The 19636-nt window shown below is 34.2% G+C and overlaps 2 protein-coding genes across 2 annotated transcripts; one reads left to right on the top strand and one right to left on the bottom strand.

Moving 5' to 3' along the window:
* Positions 1-9424: 9424 nt before the first annotated feature.
* LOC108992691 (pentatricopeptide repeat-containing protein At5g55740, chloroplastic) lies at positions 9425-13029 on the top strand. The gene has a single exon (XM_018967322.2). It carries the CDS (start codon positions 9740-9742, stop codon positions 12284-12286), a length of 2547 nt encoding a protein of 848 aa, XP_018822867.1. The 5' UTR covers positions 9425-9739; the 3' UTR covers positions 12287-13029.
* A 3814-nt stretch (positions 13030-16843) lies between these two features.
* On the bottom strand, positions 16844-19151 carry LOC108992658 (trimethyltridecatetraene synthase-like). The gene is made up of 2 exons (XM_018967263.2): positions 18194-19151; positions 16844-17799 (listed from the first exon to the last, which is right to left on the bottom strand). The coding sequence occupies exons 1-2, from the start codon at positions 19121-19123 to the stop codon at positions 17176-17178; spliced, it is 1554 nt and encodes a 517-aa protein (XP_018822808.2). The 5' UTR covers positions 19124-19151; the 3' UTR covers positions 16844-17175.
* Between the last annotated feature and the right edge of the window lie 485 nt (positions 19152-19636).

Here is a 19636-nt window from a genome sequence, read left to right as displayed (position 1 = left end):
CGGACCACAAGAGATCATTATTTTGTTCTGAGTGAAATTCTCAAACTCTTTGAACAATCACATTCGATCGAGACTTGGCTTACAGTTTTAAGTACTGTCCCAATGAGATTATATATCTTATAATTAAGCATGTATATATATATATATATATATTAATATATACATCCAAATTAATTGGTGTACACATGCATGCATGCAGCAAACATGCACGTATACGCACCAGCTAGCTAGAACCACCTTATTAATTAGGGAAAATATTCATGTTATATATGCTAGCTAGCTAGAGGTAGAAGCAGCAGTACTACTGCATGATATTGATGGAAATTCATGGTGGATGACCCGGCCAAGCAGATTATATATATTGGACCGACCCATATGCATCCGGTTGATGAAATCTCTTAAATTTGGCAGTACGAAATACCTTTTGCATGAAAGTTAAAGGCAAAGTCTTCAAGAGACTGCATCGAATTCCCTGAGCAGAGAGAGAGAGAGAGAACAATATGAATAATGATGGTTGGTCGCTTTCTTAAATCCAGTCTTCTCCTGCAAGCCTCCAACCCGCACCTTTTTTGTGCAGTACTTCAGATTCTCTCCTCTCTCTCTCTCTCATCTTTTGTAAATTTATATGCATGTTTTGGTGGAGGAGGAAGAAGTTAAGAAAAAGAAGAAAGAAAAAGCCAAGGATCAAATGGAAGATTAGAGATTCTCGTGGTGACACGCGTCCTAATATTCTCCCCTATCGTCCTTCTGAATATCCCTTTTGTCTGGCTTAAAAAATGGAGGAATATTCCCACCACCACCACCACCACCCTCCACCACCATCTCTCTCTGTATTGTGAGGAGCCGAAACCGAGGTAGGTGCGTTCCCCTCTTGCATGCTGACTATCTTTTTGAAATTTGTAAAATAGATCCAAGCGCTGACCTGAGCTGGCCTTGTGGGTGCTCTCTATTAACCCTACGCCAACTGCATGCATGATCATGGTGATAAGCGAATCTCACGGCTCTGGGGTCAGGACTATGCGCACAGATCGAGAGACTCGCGACCTCATAGTCTTACCGGAGTGCCACCCTGTTCTCTCTCTCTCTCTCTCTCTCTGAAATTTTTTATTTTTGGTCCAACCAATACACTCTTTTAACGAGAATATCTTTAAAAAGAGAAATAGTAGATTCAAATAGAAATTTTATGTAAAAGAGATTTATAAATTGATATGACTTGTATTAACACATCATATCTACTTTACACTAAGAATTTTTTTTTACAATATTATAGATCATATTAAGTCATTAAATCATATTAGTTTGTAAGTTTTTTTTATATAAAATTTATGTGAGACCAAACATTTATTTTTCAAGAAATGCAGGCCAGTCTTCACCCTATGTTTTGTTACACTTTACTAGTGATATATATATATATATATTTAAGTTAATATCATTGAGTGCTTGATATATATATATAAGGTCACTTTTAATTTTGCGTATTATAAAAGATAATTAGAATGAAAAAATGTATTATACCTCTTTTTTTCTTTTCTTTTTTTAGATTTGAGAGGAATCCCGTATGCATGATGTACAACAAATCAACACTTAAACTATGTCAAAGCATAAATACACTTGGAATATTGAATTGTTTATCACTCATATATATATAATATGTATATATATATATTGTAAGCAAGTTAATTTCATTAAACTAAAAAAGTGATACATGAGGAGGGGGTGGGGTTCCCCAACAATCGTCCTAAAAAGCAATAGAAAACAGTGCAAAGCGGTAAACGGGTTTATTTGGGACCAATTTCTTAGTCCCTACTATGTCCTACGAAAGGACGCCGTCTTATAGAAAGATGGATATATGTTTGCAAAAAAGAAAACAATGGAACCACTGCTGGAGATGGTGGAACCTAGGGGTATGCAAAATTCCAAAAATTCCAACTCCGTCCGACTTCCGCTCCGACTCCGACTCCGACTTCGTCGGAGTCATCGGAATTCGGAGTCGAAATTCGGAGTAGCTCCGAATATCTATTCGGAGTCGGAGTCGGAGTCGGAGTCGGAGCTCCAAGAAGCTCCGATTCCGACTCCGAAATTTTTTTTACTGAACACTTGCGCTCGAGCGAGGTGTCGAGCGCAAGTCGAGCACACGTTATATTGAACATTGGCTCGAGCGACATGTCGAGCGGAAGTCGAGCAAACCTCTCTGGAAAAGTTCTGCTCGAGCGACAGGTCGAGCGGAAGTCGAGCAAACCTCTCTGAAAGAGTTCCGCTCGAGCACCACGTCGAGCGCACGTCGAGCTCCGATCTTATGTCGGAGCTCCTATAGGAGGTCGGAGCTCCGACCTCCGATCGGAGTCGGACTCCGACTCCAGTTCGGAGTCGGAGTCGGAGCTCCAATTTGGCTCCGACTCTTGTCGGAGTCGGAGGTCGGAAACGAGCACTCCGACTCCGTTGGAGTCGGAGCCCAGCCCTAGTGGAACCTCCCCTGGAAGCAGTAAAGGTGGCAGGTGCACTGTCACATATTGTCTGAAAATGATTTTTGAAGATATCCACGATCCCTCTTACAAGATCACTGGTTAGGAAAAACGGTAACATAGAGTAGCAGCCGGAATCTAAGCCGAGTCGCCGGCAACGGATCAACATAGGCAGTGGTGGCGCGTGCAGGATATGAGGTAACAAATTATCACTCATATATTAGTTTACTTATGAGTAATGTTAGATAGAGTTTAAGCATGAAAACTAGTGCAAACCCTATGAAAAATATCTCTACCTATTACTTAAAAGCGCCTATACTGTTACTGTTCATTATTGTTCATCAACAGTAATGAACAGTAAAGAGACCCCTTTTTTTTTCACATGCTTGTTTGATTTTTCTGTTTCTTTTTGGGTTTGTTCGTGTGAATGTCAATGTGCGACGTAATACCACAATCGTGCGTGAGGAATGAGAGAGAGGGAGAAAGAAAAAGTAGGAAAAAATATTAGTTTTTGGGTTTTAAATTCCAACCCTTCATCTTTAATCTTCAGATTTAATCTAACAGTAGAAGTTTAAATATTGATTTAAACTAACATAAAATAGATAATTAAAATTTAAATATTATATCATACACTTAAAATTAACTTCAATTTATAAAATGCTAATTTTTCATCATTAAATAAAAGATAAAGTTTTACTGAATGTTTTTAAGAGAATAATATTATATCATATACTAAAAATCAACTTTAATTTATAAAATACTAATTTTTCATCATTAAATAAATGATAAAATTTTACTGTACATTTTTAAGAGAAAAAAATTGTCTAATTAATTTGAATTTTTAATATAATTTAAATTTCATAATAAATGATGAACATAAATAAATAATAATTTTATTCTTATACATTAGACTATTTTAATATTCGAAATTACACTTTATTTTTTTATTCAATTTGATAGATGTGGCAAACGTGCTTTTTTTTATCAATTAGAAAATCTTACGCCATATAGGATTTGACACAAGTACCACTAATTTTAAAGTAACCAAGTACATTCTAAAGATCAGCACAATCACTGAATCAAATAAATAGCACAAATAGAAAAAAAATAAAAATAATAATAAAATATGAACAAATTAATTACTGTCATCTGGCCGATCTGACGCTTCTGTCCTTGCCGACCTTACTATACTAGGATGCCAATTAACCTTTTATATATGTGTGCGTATATATATCTCCTTATATTTAAAAGTGTGTATCGTCTGATGAATAGTAAGATGAACAGTAATGAACAATGATAAACAATATTCTTATTTTATGCTTCCCTTCTTCGTCCATCTCTATATCTTCACAGCAATCATCTTTACAAAATCACCATAAAATATCACAAAAATTATTAAAAAATACCACAACAGATCATAAAATCACCTCATACAATATCTTAATTGAATTATATGTAATGATTAATAAAAGGATAGTCCCATTTCGGGAGAGAGAGTTGCGAGGAGATGAGGGATGCGATGGTGGTGGTGCGATGGCGCAGTGGCGCAAGCGTTGAGACCCATTTCGGGTTGCTCGGGTGCGGTGAAGGGAGGAGCTGCCAAGGGGCTTCGACGGTGGGGTTTGCTCGCCGGCGTGAGGGGAAGTCGGTGATGAGGTCGGTGACACCCACGATGGCGCACGGCTGCTTGAGGGAGGAGATCGGGTGAGAGAGAGAAGCCGTGGCTGAGCGGAAGGAGAGAGAGGGAGAAAGAGAATGTGAGGGGAAAATAAACTTTTTGGGATTTAAATCTAACCCTTCATCATAACTCTCCAAATTTGATCAATGGTGAAAATTTAAATATTGATTAAAATTAATTTAAAATAGATAATTAACATATAAATTATCAAATTTAATTTATAAAATACTAATCTTTCATCATTAAATAAATAATGAAATTTTGTTAAATATTTTTAAAAAAGAAAAACTATATAAATAATTATAGTTTTAACATAATTTAAATATGATAATATTCTTATTTAACTAAAAAGAACTGATACAGCTACCGAAAAAGTAGTCCAAAAATGTGTCCTGAATGTGTATTTCACTTTTTTATTTTTATTTTTATTTTTTTCATGTATTTTTTTAATCATCATAAACATTTTTTAAAAAAATAAAAAATTCACAACATCATTAAAAAACACTTCTTTAATCACTAGATAAAAAAAAAAAAAGGTGAGAGAGGGAGAAAGAGAAAGCGAGATGAAAAGGAAACTTTTTAGGATTTAAATCTAACTTTTCATCATAACTCTCGAAATTTGATCAAATGGTAAAAATTTAAAGACTGATTTAAATTAATTTAAAATATATATTTAACATATAAATATCATATCATAAATAAATTATCAAATTTAATTTATAAAATACTAATATTTCATCATTAAATAAATAAAGAAATTTTGTTAAATATTTTTAAAAAAGTATAACTATATAAATAATTATAGTTTTAACATAATTTAAATATGATAATATTCTTAATTAACTAAAAAGAACTGCTACAACTAACGAATAAGTAGCCTGAAAATATGTCTTGAATGTGTATTTCACTTTTTTATTTTTATTTTCTTTTTTTTCATGTATTTTTTTAATCATCATAAACATTTTTAAAAAAAATAAAAAATTCACAAAATTATTAAACAAACACTTCTTCAATCACTAGATAAAAAAAATTAAAAAAAAAATTAGGCAAACGTCACTTGGACGTTACCTACTGCTAGTATGTATATATATATATATATATATATATATATATATGATTCATCATAAAAATATATTTTTCCAAGTAGCTAGGTCTCACTTTTTTTTTTAAAAATGTTGCACGTAACTTATATACCTTAAACCCACGCAAAATCAGTTTCCTTGGTAACAACATATATACAAGATATCCAATGAATATTTAGTACTGGACATGGCTCTAGAGGACATACATGGTCAGGAATTATAAGAATAGTACTAGTATATTTGGGTCCAATTTGTTCAAATTGAATAATCTAGACGCGAGTCTCGTTGTTGTTGTTGTAATCCCATGCAAACCATATTTAATCCTAGAAAAAATATAATTTTATTTGTTTGTGGGATTTTTTTAGTGGCGGTCGGAATATTAATGGGCAGGAATGAGAAATTACACTTGTTCTATTATTTTATTAGTCATGTTGATATTAATTAGCAGCAGCTTTTTGAGGTAAATTCCATGCATGGTTTTCAGATGGGCCAAAAGTGCCCATCCAAAAGAAGCCTATCGAATACTTTTACAAGACTGCACCTACTTTATTATAATATATGAAGATCAAAGCCCACTACAAATTCTTTTACACATATATAATTCCCGCTCGGAGACCTAACTAAATTCATCTCATCCTGTTTTTCATGCGTACATGAAAAAGGCTATCCTATTTTTAAGGGAAAAATCTTTTTGTAAACCAGTTCGTGCACTAAATTATATACTAATACTGACATGTAAGTTATCTATTTAATGAAATGGTACGAATTGAAAATAAAAATAATTTTCATGAGACATAAGACATTTTCTTCTCTCAATTTTTTTTTACTTTTTAATAAAAAAACCATGTAATTAAGTGTTGGTATGGGATTTGATACGTCAAACTGCTTATACCTAACAAGATTCATTTCTAAAACAATAACTAAGCGAGCGGTAGAGCTTGGAATAGAGAAGGATACATTGGGGAGTCTTCATATATATATATATTTTGACATGGATTTTTACAATCAGTTTGGATTGAGAAACACTCTCAATCCATCTTATCTCATCTCATTTCATCATTACAACTTTTATAAATTTTCACATAAAATACAATAAACAATTAAACTTTTTTCAAATTTCAAAACAATAATAATATTAAAAAATAATATTCTAACAATATTTTATTCGACTTTTAACTTTCATTTCAACTCATCTCAACTTACTATCTAAACCTAACCTATTCAACATATTCTTTGTCCTTTTGAAGCGATCTACAAATATCATGTTGCATGTGGCCACAAAAAAAAAAAAAATGCCAACGTTCGTGAGATAATACACTCGTGGACATTGATGATACGATACTTCCATTTAGCAATCCTAAATTAATACGACAAATACAAAATATTATAGACAAGCCCATTGTATAACGAGTAATGATTTGTGTAAGTCTCAAATAGATAAATCTGAAGTAGTTTCTTTGTAAAAATGTAGAGTCCACCTTAAAAAAGTTTAAAAAAATCTAGTCTATTTTAGTGTGATTCACTTTTTTACAAAAAAGATTATGCGAAACTTATCTATTTGAGACTTGTACCTAATATTACTCTTATATAATTGCTCCGCCCACAATCCAAAACATCGACGATTTGAATCCAACCCGCCTGCCAAAACAAGATTACATTGCTGGCCTCCACTCACCTGGATATGGAATATTGAAAAATTAATATGCCATTTGCATGATATATACTATCCATTTTCTTTTCATATAATCCATAAATGGTGGAATATGGGTACGTAATTTACCAACTTAGTCATATATGCATGCAATGAGATTAAGACAAATGATCACAGAATATAATTTTCTATGTGAGAACAGTATATATGTGTATATATATATATATATATATATATATATATATAGATAGATAAACGTACAGCTAGCACTAGTTCATATATATATAGCAGTCGTGTTCTCTGAGAAAGGCTTTATTAGATACTTAGAGAATAACCAATAAAGTTACAAACATGCATGGAAAAGAAATGCAAGATTCGATGCTTCTGAATCTAATTATCTACCAATGAATTGATTAAAAAAAAAAATTCGAATTTCAAAGTTGTAGCTGTTCAGCTCAGTTTAAAGAGAATAAAAGAAGAAAGATTTAGAAGAATGACCAGCGCTAGCTAGCAGCTTTGTGTTGCATGCACTACTAGTATATAATGTGATATATTCTTATAAAAAGCTTTAATTTAATTTTCTCAAAGCTAATAATATTGATAGCTACATTTATGGGCTAGCCGCATATATGGATTGTAAGGGCATAAGAATCCTAGCTTGTCCATCAAATTAAACTCCAATTAGCTAGTCTTGATCATAAGAAATTGATTGTTCTCGATATGCCTTATTTATTTATAAAATTCGATCCCCAATGATGCATGCATGCATGCAGCTGCTAACTCATTTTATAAAGATATAGATTCTTCAAATATTGGGCATCAAGAACTTAATTATTAATTGATGATTGCTAGCTTTAGGGCTTTGAATTTATTTGTATGAATGCAGGATGCAGCAGGTTCATGCTTATCTTAATAATAATAATAATAATAATAATAATAATAATTATATGCTTTGTCCAGAAAATATAAGTATCAATTAACTTCCTATATATATATATTATCTTCAAATATTTTAAGCAAGTTTTTTTTTTCCCATCAAATTTAAGTCCACCTTTCTATACCCCACCTAGGGTTTTAATTTAGAAAATTTCAGAAGGAATTAAGATAAAATTAAACGACCTGATGATCTATATATAATTTGCAGTACTTAAAAAACGTGTGATTTTTGTTGGGATAATTCAGGGGAAAATGTGAAATAAAAAGAAATAATATTATATGCGCCACACATTAATTTACTAATTAGATCCTTAACTGTTTGAATTGATCAGAAAATAGCTATCGAGGTTGACCATGGATAAGAAAAGAATAGATCATTATATAATATAGCATCTGATCATCATGAATTGCACAAGACTAGTGGAGAATGGAATCAGAATCTCTTTGGTCGGCCTCTTAGCAAAAGATGAACTCTAAAATAAAAAAAAGTTACATTAATTTGAGTGATAATGAAGACAGGAATTGTTGAAAGAAATTGTATTTTTGTTGACCTAGCTATTGTCGTTGTTGCCATAAGTGTCAACAGAAAGTACACGACCATGAAACTACTATCAAGATTATTCAAATTCGATCCCCACATAAACGTGTGATCATGACAAGTTTGAATATGTGCAATTTGTATACGTATCGTTACATCAATATATATATATATATATATATAGTAAAGTTCTACATCACACTACGATCCCAGGCCACTCTCATCTTATTATATAAGATGTAACACATTTATCAATACTATTGGATAATTTTTTATTGAATAATTCATTATCATCCAATGATGATAACTATGCCGCATTTTACATAATGAGATGAAAATATGATATGAGTATGAAGTATATATATAAGGAGTAATATTAAGTACAAATCTAAAGCATGCAAGTTTTTTGTAAAAAATTAAATCCATTTAGAAGAAGTAATTATTTTCACTTTTTTTTTTTTTTAAATGCGGTCATTTTTTACAAAATGATTAAACAGGACTTGTACAAATTCATTATCCACATATAAATGTACCTAACAATAATTAAATTAGTGTTGATCTTGATCATTTTATTTTTGCTTTGTTATGAAGGTTGGGACATTTGAAACGTTATGTCATTTTGCATTCTACCACATATAAGACTATCGTAACGATATTATATAATGTTGTAAAAAAGGAATCTATATGTTTGATTCATACGTTGTTTTTCTCTCTTCCTTTTTGGACAATACCCTATTATTTATGTGCTAAAAGGCCAAGCAAAAGACATACACTTTGTTGGGCCGAGTATTTAAAATTGGCCCGTTGTCTAAACTCAAGCTGGCCCGTGGCTATGCTTCGACTTGTGCAAGCTCAAAATCTGGATTTAAACTTATAGATCATGCTAACAGGCGGCCAGCGTTTACCGTTTGGCATATATATAAATATATATATATTTTTTAACATTCTTAATTATTAAGAAAAAAATAAAAAAATACATAATTTCATTAAACATTAAGTAAAAAAAATTAATAAAAAAAATTAAAATACATAAACGGTAAAATTGAGCGGTAAGTTAGTGGTTTCAGTAGCCTAAACTTATATATCCATTGATTACATAGGACTGCATGGCAAAAAATCATTTTTACTCGGTTTCTGTTTCATGAACGAGTGAGTACAAATTACAAAATCCAATGAATACGAACAAATCAAGGCATCATATAAATCGGACAAATGGGCTACAAAGGTACACTGTTGAGTAAGTGAACTACAAAGGCCCGAAAAATCAAGGCCCAACCACAAGCTGAGTGTCATTTTGTAGGTTCTGGCTCCCCGACCGAAAATACCCTTCCCGCTTTGTGTGGCGACAATGATCGCCAACGATATCCGCAACTCGCTTGTGCTTCTTCAAGCATGGCGTTCCTTGCTGTTACCACCACTCCAAGCCCGAAGTTCCCTTCTTTCAAACCATCGAGAGCCAAAAAATTCACACCAACCCGTCTCACAAAGCTTCAAGAAGATGCAAAAAATCATGAAATTTCGTACGAATCTTACTTCCTCCGCATATCCTCTCTGTGCAAAGAAGGCCAACTCCGGCAAGCTGTGAAACTCCTCTCCGCAATGGAGCTCAAGAATCTCCAAGTTGGCCCTGAGATTTATGGTGAGCTCCTTCAGGGGTGTCTGACTGAGAGAGCTCTGTTCACAGGTCAGCAAATTCATGCTCGGATTGTGAAGAACGGTGATTTCTTTTCCAGAGATGAGTATATCGAAACCAAGTTGGTGATCTTCTATTCCAAATGCGATGTTTCGGAGGTTGGGAACCGTTTGTTTCGCAGGCTACGGGTGCAGAACGCGTTTTCTTGGGCTGCTATTATTGGGCTGCATTGTAGGATGGGTTATAGTGAGGAAGCTTTATTGGGCTTTCTTGAGATGCAAAAAAGTGGGGTTCTGCCTGATAATTTTGTAGCTCCAAATGCATTGAAGGCTTGCGGGGCTCTGCGATGGATTGGGTTTGGGAAAGGGGTTCATGGGTATGTGGTGAAGATGGGTTTTGGTGGGTGTGTATTTGTGGCAAGTAGTCTGGTTGATATGTATGGGAAATGTGGGGTTTTGGAGGATGCAAGGAAGGTGTTCGATGCTATACTTGATAGGAATGTTGTTGCTTGGAATACGATGATTGTGAGCTATGTCCAAAATGGAATTAGTGAGGCAGCGATCGACATGTTCTATAATATGAGAGTGGAAGGTATTGAACCTACTCGAGTCACTGTGTCTAGCTTTCTTTCAGCGTCAGCTAATATGGGTGCTCTTCAAGAGGGTAAGCAAGGGCACGCGATTGCAGTAGTAGGCGGATTAGGGTTGGATAAGATACTAGGGAGTTCTATTATAAACTTCTATTCCAAGGTTGGTTTGATTCAGGATGCAGAGCTTGTTTTTGGTCGGATTCCCAAGAAAGATGTGGTGACATGGAATTTGCTCATATCGGGTTATGTACAATTTGGTCAGGTTGACAAGGCACTTAGTATGTGCCAGCTTATGATGTTAGATAACTTGAGGTTTGACTCCGTGACTCTTGCGTCCTTATTGTCTGCTTCAGCAGATACCAGCGATTTAAACCTTGGAAAGGAGGGACATTGTTATTGTATTAGAAACAATCTAGAATCTGATGTGGTTGTTGCGAGTAGCATTGTAGATATGTATGCCAAATGCGAGAGAATTGATTATGCTAGACAAGTTTTCAACTCCACAATCAACAAAGATATCGTACTGTGGAACACGATGTTGGCTGCAAATGCAGAGATAGGTGAGAGTCGTGAGGCTTTGAAACTGTTTTATCAGATGCAGCTGGAGAGTGTGATACCAAACGTCATATCATGGAATTCTGTGATTTTGGGTTTCCTTAGAAATGGCCTGGTCAATGAGGCTAAAGACTTGTTCTTGCAAATGCGTTCCTCTGATATTCAGCCTAACCTGATCACTTGGACTACTCTTATCTCTGGTCTGGCTCACAATGCTTGTGCCAATGAGGCGATTTCTGTTTTTGCGCAGATGCAAGTAGCAGGTATTAAGCCCAATACAGTAAGCATTGTCTCTGCTCTCTCGGCTTGCAGCGATGTGGCAGCATTACATTATGGAAGAGCTATTCATGGCTATGCAACAAGGCATGACATTTTGCTCTCTGTACATATTGCAACATCTTTAGTGGACATGTATGCTAAGTGCGGGATCATAGATCAAGCAAAGTGGGTGTTCGATATGATTTTAAACAAAACATTACCTCTCTATAATGCGATGATCTGTGCTTATGCATTACATGGTCAAGCTCTCGAAGCTCTAGAACTATTTAAACAATTAGAGGTGGAAGGTATGGAACCAGATAACATAACCCTCACTGGTCTGTTATCAGCTTGCTGCCATGCCAAGCTGGTGAATGAAGGTCTAGAACTTTTCAATCATATGGTCTCAAAACTCCATATGAAGCCAACTATGGAGCATTATAGTTGTGTGATTAATCTTCTTTCTCGCTGCGGTGACTTTGATGAAGCTATGAGGCTTATTCTCACAATGCCATGCAAGCCTGATGCACATATATTAGGATCACTAATTGCTGCTTGTAGAGATTTCCCTGAGATTGAACTTGGGGATTATTTGTCCAAGCATTTATTGAAGTTGGAGCCAGATAATCCTGGAAACTATGTGGCACTTTCAAATGCACATGCAGCTTCGGGAAGGTGGGATGAGGTATCATACGTGAGGGATTTAATGAAACAAAAGGGCCTCAGGAAGGTTCCTGGATGCAGTTGGGTTCAAATAGGAGGAGAACTTCATGTGTTTGTTGCAGGTGATAAATCACACCCCAAAATTGGGGATATTTATACAACATTGGCTCTGTTGGGAACGGAGATGCGCTTTACAGGATATGAACATATGTTTGGTGATTCCGAAATTCTATTCTCTTGAGCACAATATTTCACAAGTGAAATGATATGGAAAGTTCTCAAGACAGTCACAAAAATAGGACAGATAACTGTTTCCAACAAGCCAATAATACCCTACCAATGTTGTTGAAGTTGATCAAAAATTTTGAGGACGGAAAGAACCTTATTCACCTGTCTGGAAAATGGGAAAGGACTAGTTCTTATCCAAAATCACCAAATCGTTCACAAACTGTTGGGTGCAAGCTCTGAATGAACTTGTTTATCTGTTCATAGAAGCACAGCTTTGCATCAGAGGATCGTCTGTAAATATTTGTAAACACGCACAGTATGAATTTAACGTCCGACACAACAGTTCTGTTCAGCATGCAACTCTGCTTGCTTTGGTTATTTTTGTTACCTGCACCAGGGTATGCATCAAACAAATGATGCGCTAATTTTGTTACCCACTGTGGGCGCGCAAGATCAAGTATCTTCATGTATATGGAATTAATCTGCTTCTAATTTGAACCCACAAAAAAGTTACAAAGCGATGCCGGAAATTGGTTTTGTTCGTTAATTGTCACAATGCGGGTTTTCTAGTTGTTGCTAATTCCCACTTGTTACAGTCGAGGCTTCGCAATTACCCTTTCCATCTCTTCGTTGGCCCTTTTGATGAGGTAGTTCGGACATTGCCCATGCATTCCATTCTAGTCAGAAAGTATCTATGCCGCCTACTATGAAAATCCGGTATATTCTTTATTTTTGTAAAAATCATGATAGTCAAGATCCTGGACAGTAATAAATCGACCATGTCCTTTGGCATAAAACCCTTCACTCCTCTCTGTTTCTTGTGTTTATAAAAAACATGTTGGTTGAACTGATCAATTTTTTTCATCAAAAACTTCATCCGTTTTACATACCCTCACAAGTCCAAGAGCTTTGGGATCCGTTTTACACACCTTTCTCTTTCAAATTGTTAATATTTAAATATTATTATCATTTTTAAATTAAAGCGTCATGTACTTAATAATCGCCTTAGGCCACAAAATATATTGAGCGGCCCTGACATACAACATCGATGCAATTATAAGCAATATACTTACGGCCAGCCGCAGGCCCGCAATATGGGGTCTAGAGGCAATGACATGTGATGAAATTTGAATATTGACTCAGAAATTTTATTGCTTCAATATCAAAATATTTTCACACACTTTGTACAATGATCTGTATGGGAATAGATACAAATTTAAAGAGTCTTATTCTAAGAAAGAATGCTAGAATTAACATGATCTTCTGCTTGATCTAAGGAGTCTTCCTTTATAACATGATGATCATGTGTCTTTATAAATTGTTTTGCCATCTCGGGATCGGATGAGGCAACCAGGACCCGAACTTAAGCTTGCTGCATAATTGGTCCATATATATAATAATTTTGAGACTTAGGGATAAGTGAGGGAGTAGACCGATTATAAGGTTTAGATTGCTTGCTTGTAATCGGCCAAGGATTTGGCCATGGAGGCCGGAGTTTTAGCTTGTGGAATAGGCCGAAGGCTACCCTCAAACTAAAACTATACTTTTGCAGTATACTGCATTAAGATTCGATCGTTGAGATTGTACTGTTACTTCACCTATTATTTACCTATCATCTTAACCTATGATATATATGTTTTTAATAGTTTGAGGATATTGGTAGTTTTGGAGTATATAATTTTTTTAAAAAAATTATTTTATCTCTTGAAGTTTGGTCAAGGAAACAACACAAACAAATCAACCAAAAAAACTAGTAAGAAGATGAACCATATAACAATAAATAGAATAAATCTTTTCATCAGTTATTATTCACTATTCCACACTCTACACTTTATAAAAAAAAAATTCAAATATGAAATGTGAGATAAATAGTGACTGATATATAACAAAAACCCAATAAATAATCTAAGTGCACTTGGGTCAAGAATTATAGATAGTACTGACAGAGATAATATCATACCGGCCAATTTCTAATCATATTGGTAGTTTTGGTGTATAATTTTTTTTTTAAAAAATTATTTTATCTCTTGAAGTTTGGTCTAGAAAACAACACAAACAAATCAACTAAAAAAAACTACTAGGAAGATGAACGATATTATAACAATAAATCTCACCAATAAAAGGCAAATAATCTTAGTGCACTTAGGTCAAGAATTATACAGATAGTACTAACAAAGATAAATCTCACCAATAAAAGGCAAAAGCTACATAATCATGACAGAGAATTTAGGAGTGGGCAGTGGGGCGCAGGGCCCCGCTGCCCCACCCCAGTCCACCTCACCCCGCCCAGGATCTAAGGCCCCCAACGGGGGCGGGTGGTGCCCCACATTTCTCACGTCCCGCTCCTGCTTACATTTATATATATATATATATATATATATGTAAACATATAAACATAAATATATATATTTATATTTTACAAATTGTGTATATATAAATATATATTATAATTTGTTATACTTGTACACAAAATATACACTGTCAAATTTAAGAACAATATAGTTTAAAAATTAATACACTATAATTTGTACAAAATATGCACTAGTAAATTTAAAAATTACATAATTTTTAAATTATAGTCATATTTACAAAATTTAAATTTATAATTTGAGTCTTAAAATATATTTTTAATTACTTTTAGATTTAGAAATAATTTTTAAGTCAAGTAAAATATAGTTTTTTTTTTTAAGTAGACGAAGGCGAGGCGGATCCGCCTTGCACCCCGCCCCCGCATCTCGGGGACGGGGGTGAAAACTCTACTCCCTACCCCATGCAAGGCGACGTGTGGGAATAGGGGTATAACCGGTCCGATTTGGTCCGATTTTGGACAAAATCTAAGACCGAACCGGTATGTACCGGTTTTGCATTTTTCAAAACCGATTACGTCTCAATTACCTTCCTAAACCGGTACCTCCGATTTTACTGGTCCGGACCAGTTTTCTGATTTTTTTAAATGTAAAAAATATATAATAAAGTGTTACTTCTTATGATAAAATGTTGTTAATAATTTAATATATATATATATTATGTTTAAAGTATATGATCATTTAAATTTTCATCTTGAAGATTAAACTTTTATTTTATAAATTATAATAACATTATCTTATATATAATTATATTAATAACATATCTATACGGTCATCTCACAAAAAAAAAAAAAAAAAAAAGGACGCAGTTATTATTGACATAGCAAAGTAATCATGGAAAAAGGAAAATTCTACGACCATGCAGACTCTCACTCCCCTACTATTCTATTGTGATGAACTAACATTCTCTATAGAGTTTTTCCTTAAATAAAATAAAAAAAAATTGGTCCATAATTATAAAAGTACGAATATTTAAAGTGTGATTTGTAGCATTATTTATACAAAAAACTGCTGGGGGAAATATTGTTATTTATTTAGTTTTTAATTTCTTTTGTTTGATACATGAAAATGAAAATATTGTTAAGAATATAATTAAATAATTAAATTTATCACTTTTAAACAATAAAATTTTTAGGATAATTGATTATTTAATTAATATGGCATTACAGTATGTATAAGTTTAATTGATTTAACATGATTAATTTGTTTCCACTGATATGTTGTATTCCATCTTTGTGATTTGTGAATTACTTTTGATCATTTTTACTAGTGGATGTAGCTTTCTTTTTTCCAAACCAAACCACTTAAATCTTGATATTTTGAGCAATTACCCAAATTTATTCTTATATCTCATATTTCTAATTAGTGCTCTTAAAACCCCCATTTGTCATAATAGACATAACTACACATACATCTCTGATCTCGAGCTCCGGTACGATTGGAATAAGAACAATTTTATTTTAAAGTTTTGTTTATTAAGAGCACTAATATTAGCCTCTTCAAATGCTGCTTTTCATCAAAATTTGAAAGGTTTGTCTTTCAAATCACTATATTGAATTCAGTATACACATAAATCTTTAACTTTGAGCTACAACATATTTAAGTTCATCTCCATATTTGAAGACCCTTTGTTCATCTCTATAACTATTATTTTATTTACTTAAATTATTGTTTTCCAATTTTGAGACACAGTATATTTAAGTTGGAAAATAATAATTAAGTATCAAATTAAATTATTAATTAATATATAGTTAGTGTAATTGTAAAATATGAAAAAAATAAATTAAAAATATTATTATTAAAAAAATAATATTATATTATTATTTTAACTAATCCAATAGCTAATCTAATGTGGAGTTATGGCTAGGGAGGTTTTGGATTTATAAAAAACATATACTTTTCATCAAATTTTAGAAATGAATTTGATGAAACCAATATCAATACTCTAACATCAAACACGGTATTGATGTAGAAACTTGTCATATGAGGTAGCATGAAAAAAATATATTTGAACACTTTTCTCCAACATTTCCCAATTGCATGTTGGCCATGTTGGCAAAATGCAAAATTCAGAATGCATGCTGCATTCAGATCGATCACTTTTCTATGTAATTCTTATTAGCACAATTATAGGTAGAGAGATAGATTTATCATGTTTGTAGAAAATATATACCCAATATTATCATTTATAAGCCTAGCTTATGCATAAACGTAAACAGCCAAAACATCTTTTGATTACATTATTCTTGCAAGACATAAAACAGAATCTCTTGGCCTGGGAGATTCGGAGTTATTCTAACTTCGGCTCCAATTTCCGAAACCTCCGACTACAGAGTCATGTCATCAGAGCTCGGATGGAGTCGGAATGGGTGGAGATTTTGCCCACCCCTACTTGTATATATAGAAAACGACGACATTTAGAATCAATTTAAGATTACCAGCTCACTCTCCAAGTAGGAAGGGAAGCTATTACAGAACCATACACAATAGAAAGCCATTTAAGGTGGATAAGTCATGATAAAACCTAAAGTGACAACTAATAAAGATGAGGTTCGAGTCGAGGTTTCACGACTGCAACAAGTGGGAATTTTCTATGTGTTATCAAACCATAAACCTCTTCCATGCTCAGATCTTCTGGCTTCATATTGTCTGGTAATGTCCATTCAAATCCATGCAGCATGTTAGCCAAAGTAGAGCTGATCATCTTTAGTCCCAAGCTATAGCCAGGGCACCTCCTCCTTCCCGATCCAAATGGCAATAGCTCAAAGTCATTTCCCTTAACATCAATAGCCTTTCCCAAGAATCTCTCTGGGCGGAACTCTCTAGGTGCATCCCATATTGTAGAGTCTCTTCCCATACCCCATACGTTTATGAAGATCCTAGTTCCTTTACGAATATCGTAACCAGCAACTTTACAGTCTTCTTGAGCTAAGTGTGGTGCAAGCAATACAGCAGCTGGGTGTTTCCTCATGGTTTCTTTCATAATGGCATCAATAAAGGGAAGTTGTGGGATATCTTTCTCTTCTACCCATTTTTGTTTCCCAATGATTCTATCCAGCTCTTCATTAGCTATTTTGATAAGGTGTGGTTGCTTCAAGAGTTCAGACATTGCCCATTCCACCATGCTGGCAGAGGTATCCGTGCCTCCTGCTATGAGATCCTGATATTAATGATCAGAATCAAGATTTTTCATCAAATTTTCATCAATCTAATTTGAAACCAAGGAGACCAACAGTTCTGCAGACTTCATAGTGAAAATAAGAATCCACTTGTAAATGCAATGATGCTCTGATACGCTAGCTAGTACAACATTTATGTTCACTTTGTTAAGGGATTTCACCAAAATTTTAGCCAAGCAAGGAATAACATTAATAAGTTTAATGCTACGCATGATCATGTTTCTATTATCCCTCAAATGTTGCACGACATAATTGATAGATAAAAGAAAAAATAAATAGTTCTCCAATTATGAAATATATATATATATATATATATGAAAATGATAATGAATAGCATTACTCAACATTAAAAGAAAGAAAGAGTCTAAGGTTTACCTGTATGAGCCCCTTGATGTTGTCACAAGTGAGCTTAACATCAACACTAGGATTATCAGCCATCTGCAACAATAAATCCACCATGTCCTTTGGCACAAAGCCTTTTCCTCCCATCCTTGCCTTGTGTTCATCAAGAACATGGTCATAAACTTGATCAAGTTTTTCCATCACAGCCTTCATTCGTCTCACATATCCCTGCAAGTCCAAAAAATCAAGCCATGGTATCCAGTCTCCAATGTTTAAAACCCCATTAAGCAAAAGCAACTCATCCAATATCTCTTGGAATTCTTCGAGCTTCGTCGACCCTGTCGAAGTTCCGGATTCGGATTCTTTGAAATAATTCTTACCTAATGTAATCCTACTAATGACACTTAGCGTGAGGTGCGAGAGATGCTCTATCACCTTGATTGGCTTCCCAGAAAATGTGCATAGGCGTGAAACAAGAGCACACCTTTCTTCAACACGTATGTACTCAAAGGACTCCAGCCGTTTTGAGCTAAATAGCTCAGACTGAAATAGCTTCCGCGCTTGTCGCAAGTATGGTCCATAAGGTGCCCATGTGAGATCGGTATGGTTGTAACTGGTGTACTTCCCAGCAGCAGATTGGGGTCTAGAGGCAAAGATGTGATCATGTGTTTTCAGAAACTCCTTTGCCATTGTGGGAGATGAGGCAACCACAACCGGGAAGGAACCAAACTTGAGCTGCATGATTGGTCCATATTCTTGTGATAACCTGTAAAGGGATTGGTGAGGGAGTGGGCCAATAAGGTTTAGATTGCCTATAATAGGCCATGGCTTGGGACCTGGTGGAGGTTTTAATAAGTACTTGTGGGATCGAAAGGAGGGATTTTTTGAGAAAGAAAGGAGTAGAGCAGCTAGCAATATTATTGCCATGGCCAAAACAGCAACCCAAGAAGTAGTGACCTCCATTGCTAGCTAGCTAGGGTTTATTGGTATGTTGCAGTAGTACTTGTGAGAGTTCGAGTGGTTGTGGATGCAGGTTTATATAGTTTAATTTAACAATGATGATCTCCTGTTCGCCGAGAGATAAATTATTCAAATGATTATATATTTGATTTGATTAATGTAGCCATGATTAAGTGAAGAACAACATGGTTCACATGGGCTCAGAAATTAAAACATTATTTACCTATATGATCTGGCTGCATATAGATATATAGTTCTAAAGGAACGATGTAATTACTATTGAAGAATAATCTTACATTGTTTGTAGATAAGGTCTTGAACATGTTTATAAAGAATAAGCAATATTCTCTTGTAAAACCGGTTTTATAAGATGAGTTACGCCTGTGAATTTCTTCATGGTATTAGAGTCTGTCACAAAATGAATGGGGACCTACATTACTTATCCAGTGACAAGAACCAAGAATAATGTTGGCCAGCACGTCAGAGATGGTGTTGAGGAATAATCTCACATTACCT

This window comes from Juglans regia, chromosome 1 (genome assembly GCF_001411555.2).
Source record: "Juglans regia cultivar Chandler chromosome 1, Walnut 2.0, whole genome shotgun sequence".
NCBI lineage: Eukaryota > Viridiplantae > Streptophyta > Magnoliopsida > Fagales > Juglandaceae > Juglans > Juglans regia.
This window is presented reverse-complemented; position numbering and strand designations above follow the sequence as displayed.